An 8,239-nucleotide genomic window follows, 5' to 3' on the forward strand; every position below is an offset into this window, starting at 1 on the left:
TCTGAAGCAGCATTTATTGATGGTCTTAAATTCTGTTGATAGCAAGGGTTTTTTCTAAATTTTAAAAGGCAAGCTAGGGAAAACAAAGTCTAAACACCAAAAACATGGACACAAACTTTTATTGACAGCAAGCCACAAAGACCGGTTCTTTACTTAAATTGTTAACACATAGATTGATAGATAATAAATAGGCTCTGACATAGTCAATGTCTTCAAAGGTAGCATTATATGAAAGGTCAATTTGTATGGACAGAGAAATAGAGCTGTTATTAATTCCTATTTACCCAGCAACTAAGGAATTAAGTCATGTAAGAAATACCAGTATTTGAACAATAAATCAATTCTCTCTTGTACCAAGTACCAGGGTCCTTACAGCCCTGAACCTTGAATCATCAAAGTGGTAAGCCAATTTGTGTTCAGGTGTGTGCTGGATACGTTTCAAATAAGATAAATACCCCTCAGGTAATCTGAAAAATCTGAAACAGACCTTTGTCTCTCCTAGTTTACAAAGAATCCAACAGCCACTCGTCATCATCACATTACCTGTAGTCACTTAACTCTATGGTTTTAGTGTGAGATGGCAGCATCGGACAATGGACACCAATGTCAAAGAACAGTTGCAGTGTTTTCTTGGGATTATCTTGCCTCATCTGTGAGCATTAAGCATCTACTCATTGAGCAAATGCTGAGAAAGTCTCTGTTCACAGAATCTTTCAAGGTTGGTTAATTATCTGGTAAGAACACAAAACTAAAAAGGCTAGGGTTACTATATGTTGGTGCCCCTAAATACTAGTTGGTTGGTCATGTCACATGGCTATAGACCACCCACCTTACTCAGGTTCCACAGCAATTCATCACCTCTGCTGGAATAATTCAAAACACAGGCTTTCTGATGATAGGTTAACAATAGGGTCCTTTTCCACAATGGACAATACAATACTGTGCTTTGATGTTAAGTAGAAAATTGTAGAGATCATCTGTAACCCAGAAAATAAAACAGGTTGTCCAGGTGGAAATATTTTGAGGATCAAAACAAGTGGGAAATTGTCCCAATGCATCAATCTTTACATCAATGCATTAATAAAGACCTGATTTCCCTGGCTTTCTTCTGAAAAGTTGCATTGTCAAGAGTGAAATCTATAGGTTCTGTAGATTAAGGGACATATAACATGGTCATATGGCCAGGTTGCCAAGTATCTGTTTGAAAAAATAAAAGGAGCACTTCAATATTGAACTCAAAATTGACTCTTGTAAACAGTAAGTAATAGTATAAGATACTAAGGAAATATATTATATGACCAAGAAGAATTAAAGAAATTTCCATTACAATGTGTGGGATTTGTTACACATAAATAAGCAATAATCTAAGAAGGTTTTTCACAAAATGAAAAAGAAATAAACAAAGGGTTGAATAGTACAATGAAGACTGTATTACATTCAGACAATAAGGAATTGTCTTTTATTTTCAGAGCAAAAACATATCTTTATCTGTGGTGACAGAAAGTTCAGGGTAATATATATGGAAGCATGAAATGAAAATTTATGGAACTGTCTAAGAATATAAATATATATTCTCCCTTTTCATAAATATTCAGCATATTACTTGTCACATTGGTTTGAGTGAAACACAATTTTAATCATCTTGATTTGGGCTGAGGTCCAGTAAATTATATATTCCCATCTATCAGAGCTTTCTCACTAAAAATAAATGCACACATTCTACTTTGAAAATATTCTAAGATAATTATTTCCATTTTCATAGTAACTAGTACAGTTATGACTAGAGTTGTCTCAGGTTTCTAAGGAAAGAAAATTATTCTGAGAAACTGTTAATAAGAGAAAGTGTGGTAATAGGGTATTTTCTTAAAATTGTGCTAAAGCTGTCATTTTCACCTTTAATGAGTTTAACTGTGCAAGACAAGATTTTATTTTCCATCACAGAAATAAACTATCTGATATAACTCTTTAGTCTGTTGCCCACCAGTCTTCTAGCCCCTCCCACTATCAACCTCACAATGGATTTAATTCATCTTGAGAGCATAAAGCCAACATTTAGTAAACAGAATTTCCCAATCGACAGTTACTCAGCTCCTCTAGTGAGAAAATTCAGTGAATGGTAACACCTAGGAAGGGGGCCTATACAGAATTTTCACTCTGCAGATGCCATGGAAAACCACTTACATCGTTTTGGAGGATAATAGGAAAGGCCAGGTATTTTGGAAAGTACATTCCCAGAGTCTATAAAACCATGTTTAAAAGAAAGAAAAGTTTAATGCCAGACTTTTCTGTCACCCTCAGTGTATAAGAAGAAAGACACCTAAAGAAATACAGGGAATTTCTAATAGTCCTCTTTCATTTGATGACTATACTTCCCCGCATTGCTACTTTTAAAGCCAAATCATGCCAGATTCTCCAGGGGTGCCTGCTGTTTGGACTCATTTCCCAAGGTGATATTAGTGAAGTTTTAAAAAGCAAATGCCCAAGAATGCATCTAAAGCTTTTTGATCTGGGGCTACCAGACTGAATTTTGTCTAAGATTATTTTGACATTATTCTACAGTGACACAGAGATTAAGCTTCCACGTCTTTAAAAGGGATGACTCAAATGAGGCATACAAAGATGCACCTCAGGAAAAAAGAATTAGCTTTTGCTTTAGTGAGCATGAGAACTTCTCAGTTCCGGTTAGTTTATAAATGCATCAGAGACTCGAATTCATCAATTCTTTGCTTGGTGTTCCCCTTCCTGATTTTCCGGTAGGATATTGTATTGTATCTTGAATAAGCATTTCTGGAGATATCACTTTTCTTCCCAAAGGCTGACTGCTCATCAGGTGTCACAGGTTGGGAACTGGGGCTGCTCAGTGGAGAGTCCTCACTTACGTCATCTTCTCTTAATTGAGAACCCTCTTCATTTTTTTTCTTAAATTCTATTTCTCGAACTTCATCTTCATCATCGTCGCAATCATCCTCATCACCATCATTATTAATTTCTTCATCCCACACCTCTTGCTCCTCATCATGTTTAGAATGCAGCACATCGACGTGGCTAGGTTTCCGAAATCCCAGCCATTCAATTTCAGTTGCCTCATGAGCTTTGTTCTTCCTGTCCTCATCTTCTCTCTCTCCGAGAGGTTGTTCAGCAACCCTTTCCTTTTGCTTACTTATTTCCTGGTTACTGCTGCTCAGAGGAATCTTCTCCCAATGATGCCCTGCAGCAAAATCAGTTAGTATTGAGACGGGCAGAGGTTCCAAAATACCGAGCTGTTATTCTCCAAATTATTTTCCGGACAGTTATTTCACCACATATGTTTTATAGGATATTCTGTGGGTGACCAATAGGACTTATACAATAAAATAGGCCACACCATCAAATTAGTTTGGAAAATACTGGATTAAACACAGGTAAGTAAGCTTCGTCAGAATGTGTCCAAGCCCTTAACATGCTAATGAACATTGTAAATCTCCAAGGTTTGGCAGCTAAACGTCATTTGGCGATGGAACATTTTTTTTGTGTGTGTGGACTACAGATCTCGCAAGACTGGTATGCCCTGAGACACACTATTAAAAATCCCGTCTGGCCTGTCATGACTGAATACGTGAATATGTAAACTAAAACATTTAGACCAGCTGTTCTACACACACACACACACACACACACACACACACACACACTTAAGGAAAATTAGAAATGTATTTCACAAGGAAAAAAAGGCTTTCTTCCAATAGTTAAAAACAATGACTGCCCATGTCTGGGCATGACCAAAGCAATGCATTCAGTGTTAGCCACCATGCTGCTCAGAGTTCTCCTAAAGAACCAGGTGTAGGAGGAACGGGGGGCCACGGATGGTCAGGAGTCACGTGCTGGGCTAACTGAGGCACGGAGCCCGTGGAAGCACACACAGTAGAGTCTGATCGGCCATTGATTTCTACATAGCGTAGATTTAAAACTCAATTGGAAATCATATCTACATAACACTAGCTTAGGCTATCATTTTAGGCATATCCTTAATGACAACTAATTAACTCGAGTTGTTTGGTACTGTGTAATTTTTAAACCGATTAATTCATCACCAATTTTACTTTTCAAATAGTAGGTCATATCAGCATATCTTAAACAATATTTATTGAGCGTGCTAAAAAGAATTGATTATAAGAGAGTAGAGGTTGTTCTCTGGTTGTTCATCCCTAAAGGAATCATGGGAAAGCTTCAGTCTGCAGTGTGCACGACTCAGAAATACTGCCTGGGCTGTGTTCCTGGTCAGGCCTGGCTTCACTCTTGCCTTTCAACACCGTGAGGGTCTTTAAATAAAGTGAGAGGGCAGCGTTCCCCTGTACCCTTCCCCTCCAAGGCAATTTTCTTTTACTGAAAGATGTTCACAAGTCCATTTCCATTCAATATTCTTCATTACCTTTTCATTTTTTTCCGCAGTTACAGGAACCAGATTGTAAAGTTACAAAAAATAAGTAGAATTGAAGATGGATTACCACTCCTAACTAGTTGCACACAGCTCCTATCAGGTTGTTGGTGCGCAGTCAATGTTCTTTACATTTATAAATGAATATGCATTAGAATGTTTGCTATAATCTTAAGCTTTCTTTATATATATGTTTTTGTTTTGACAAGAACCAAAGAAACGGATCTTTTTGCTCATATTTATGACTTAGGCATGGAGTGTCATGCCTAATATTACTTCTTGAATTTATAGTTTTTCCTCAATATTTTTAGCATCTTCTTATTTTTCAACACAGGGTAATTCTCTTTGGAGACTTTATACCTGTTTGCCATTGTGAAAATAAAAGACACCAAAATGTGCACCTCTATCCTACGAGAAAAAAATGTTCCACCAAACACAAAAGGATTCATGCAGGGAAAAATTCCCTCCAAAAACATCTACTCGAAAAATCCAGACTTCTTTCATTCTCTATTTGATATAAATGAAAGATCCTAGAAAGCTGTTGTCTCTTGCGTACTTGATCAGAAATTTGGAAGGCACTCTAGATGGAAGACTGAGATACTGCCTCTGAGAGCAGAAGCAGCAGAATGATTAGGGTAAAGAGGTATTTGGTTCATTTCATGGGGGTTTAAGTTTATAAATTACCTGTAGTAATGTAAGAGCTTGACAATGGTGGTTGCTTCTCCCTTAAGCATCTACACAGTGGACCACTGCATGTGGCCAGCAGACAATCTGAGAGGAGTCCAGAAAAATGGACAAACTCAGGGAACCACCGGTTACATTGATGTCTTCCTTGGCATCTGCTACTTTTTGTGACATTCTAATATTTCACAGAATAATATCTTCCAGATTTTGTCTGTTAAGGTCCTAACTAAGCTAAACTGCTTAGGTGTAACAAGCTGGCTTCAATTTTGAGAAAAGATGTTTTTGGCTGCAAGAGAGGACATGAATGACAGATTTTTATCCTGGATTTTATCTAGAAATTGTTTGAATGTAGGTGTCTCCTGAGAAGAGAAGTCTAAAGAATTTTTTGTCTGTTAGTGTTTTGAGTTCATTTGAAGCATAATCACTTACAAGTAAATGTTCTTTTTATTCTCCCATTTTCTGAAAGAATGCAGTTATAATTAACTTCACTTGGAAGATTTTTTTTTGACAGGATTGAGGTGACCATTTTGTGCTTACATCTGAAGACTAGAATTTTTCTCTAGATAAATACATTTATAAGATTATTTTAAACAGTTTGTCAGTGGTAAACTTTTAGGATAAAACTGTTTTTGAAATATTTACCTTTCACGAAGTGCCTAATATACATTTGGGGATACTAAATCAAAAAGAAAAGTTGACTTAATGGACTAACTTATTAAGAGACAGATATTATATCATCAGGTCAAAGTGTGCCAATCAGTTATATCAATCCCTGCAGTCTCAGCCTTGAAGCTTCTGGAATACTTTCTAAGGTGGAACCCACAGATAATCAAGACTCCCCTTATCAGCCTGTAGCAGCTTTGGCTTTTGAAGGCATTGCCACGATTGCTTTTTCAATACCACACTCACACAACATCCCATGCAAACCTGTCATTCATATCCAGTCAAACAATTTCTGTGCACAAAACAGAAGTTCCTCTTACCTTCTCTGAATGTCATTTCATCAACGCTTGTTTCTTGGAGACAAAGATCTGTGATAGCCTTATGAACAATAAAGAGATTCTCTTCTGGTTTTTCTGGGAGGAAAACAACCACAAGATTAACATTGTAATATTTACGTAGTTCAAGTTTAAATAAATTATCAATTTAGACTCTAGGTAGATTTCTTTGATTTTTAATTATGATCATTAAAAATAGCTATATCACTCTGCTAATGTTTTTTCATTTTTCTTTTATCTATAAACAGTGATGAACTTTCCTTTAATATAAGGTATAGAACCATGAATCAGACCATTTCAGGTATATTTAGAAGGAAAACTTGAAATTCTGAACTTCCTTTGCCCAAATAATAAGGGAGATGTGCATAATTATAATAAATAACAGTAGTTAACATTTAATCAGCACTTAGTAATCCTTGCAACAACCCTGCAAATGTCAGTACTATTATTCTGCCTTCTTGCACTGAGTAAACCAAGGCTTCAGGAGACTGGGAAAGTTGTCTAGGGTCACAGAGCTATCAAATCAATATGCCTCGATTTGACACGATTCAGAGGCTTAGTCCCGACACCATGCAGCCCCGGTAGAATCAGGAGCCAGGTTTGCACAGGGACTGGGATGGGAGGATGTGCAGCTCATTCCTGTCATAGCACTTGATCAAAAGAATCTTGAATGAGTTTACAAATCAAATCAAATAAATTGAAGAGAAGGAAAATGCCTTACCTTTTAGAATCTTCTCATCTGTAGACCAGTTGAGAACCACCTTGCTTTGTAGTTTTTCACTTTCCTCCTGATTTCCTTCTGTGGGAAAATCTTCAAGACTAGGTGCCACCCTGTAGTATGGTGGGGTGCCACCCATATCACTGGCTTCCTCATTTGGTTTAGCGATTGGTTGTTGACCATTTTCAGGCGGTGAGTCCCCGTTACACTCAGCCTGACTGAACGTCCCTGGCACATCTGTCATGATGTCCAGGTGGGTCTGACTTGGAGAGAGAGCTCTGGGGAACCTGTGGGAGCAGATCCTTGGTAAGACAAGGTTCTCTTGCCTTCAAGTCCTACTGTTCCAACTCCTGCTCTAAGAATACAAATTATTTACTTTCATGCATAATAACAAGCTTCTTTTCCTGAAGGCATCCAGAGAGAGCTTAGGAAAAAAGCAATAGGATTTGTCAGATTTGCCACCAGCCCATGAGCAAGGATCTGGCCAATCACTACCTTCTTTGTTGCTTGGCCATCCTACTTGAAGAATTAATGGCAGCCTTTTGATTTACGTAAACAAACAATCGGAGGCAGTCAGGCTTTGTGTTGGCATGTAGAGGAGGACTTTCAGCTTGTCAGTCCCCCTCTGGGAACAGAGATTTCTGTCCCTTTTCATAATAGCCCTTTGTCATTTTCCTTGTAACAGGAGCCACAATTGTTCCACAGCTTTAATCCAGAGAGAATGACCACCTTGAGGCATATTAGTTCTGTGTAACCAGCTTAACATTTCCAAACAGATTTTGTTCAAATAAAACCTCAGCTATTTTGTAGGGGATAAGGCATCCTTTCTTATTTATTAAAGAGTAAAAACAGCTTATCAAAAACTGTAAACAGGACAACTTTATTATAAATGGCTCTAGGAGCAGCTTCCATGGTTTGTTTTTTCAGGAGCCCAGAGAAAGGATTTAAGAAGACAAATTCTGCCATCTTGCTAATATCCAAAATTTTACATCTCAGAGTAATTCATTTGGTCGATAGCTTCTTATCCTCTTGTTTATTTATGTCTTTTGAAGCTCAACCCATCTTTTAAGACCCTAATATAATTTCTTCTGTGAAGTTTTCCCTTCCCCCCAGTAGAATCATGCTAATATTCCCTACAGATATTGCATGACGCTGGTGAAGTTATTGGTACCAACCCAGTTTGCCCTTGAAGAAAACACAAGTGATTATGGGAAACATCTGCTATTTATAACCCCTTCCTTTTAAAGGAAAGCATTAATTCTTTTTCATTTTTGGATCTCATAGTGCAAAATGATCCCAGAACCTAGCCCACACTGGGTTGGAATGCTCTTCTCTACCTCAAGGCCAAACCCCTGCCCTTACCAGCACCTGCAAATTCTCAGCTCTTGGGCTGAAATCATTCTTTCTTTAATGACACTTTTCCCT

General features: G+C 37.6%; 1 protein-coding gene across 1 annotated transcript; it reads right to left on the bottom strand.

Moving 5' to 3' along the window:
- Window positions 1-101: 101 nt before the first annotated feature.
- On the bottom strand, window positions 102-7,295 carry ERMN (ermin). Its single transcript, XM_017652902.3, has 3 exons — window positions 6,818-7,295; window positions 6,082-6,174; window positions 102-3,208 (listed from the first exon to the last, which is right to left on the bottom strand). The coding sequence occupies exons 1-3, from the start codon at window positions 7,056-7,058 to the stop codon at window positions 2,688-2,690; spliced, it is 855 nt and encodes a 284-aa protein (XP_017508391.1). The 5' UTR covers window positions 7,059-7,295; the 3' UTR covers window positions 102-2,687.
- Between the last annotated feature and the right edge of the window lie 944 nt (window positions 7,296-8,239).

Source organism: Manis javanica, chromosome 7, assembly GCF_040802235.1.
Source record: "Manis javanica isolate MJ-LG chromosome 7, MJ_LKY, whole genome shotgun sequence".
Classification (NCBI taxonomy): Eukaryota; Metazoa; Chordata; class Mammalia; order Pholidota; family Manidae; genus Manis; species Manis javanica.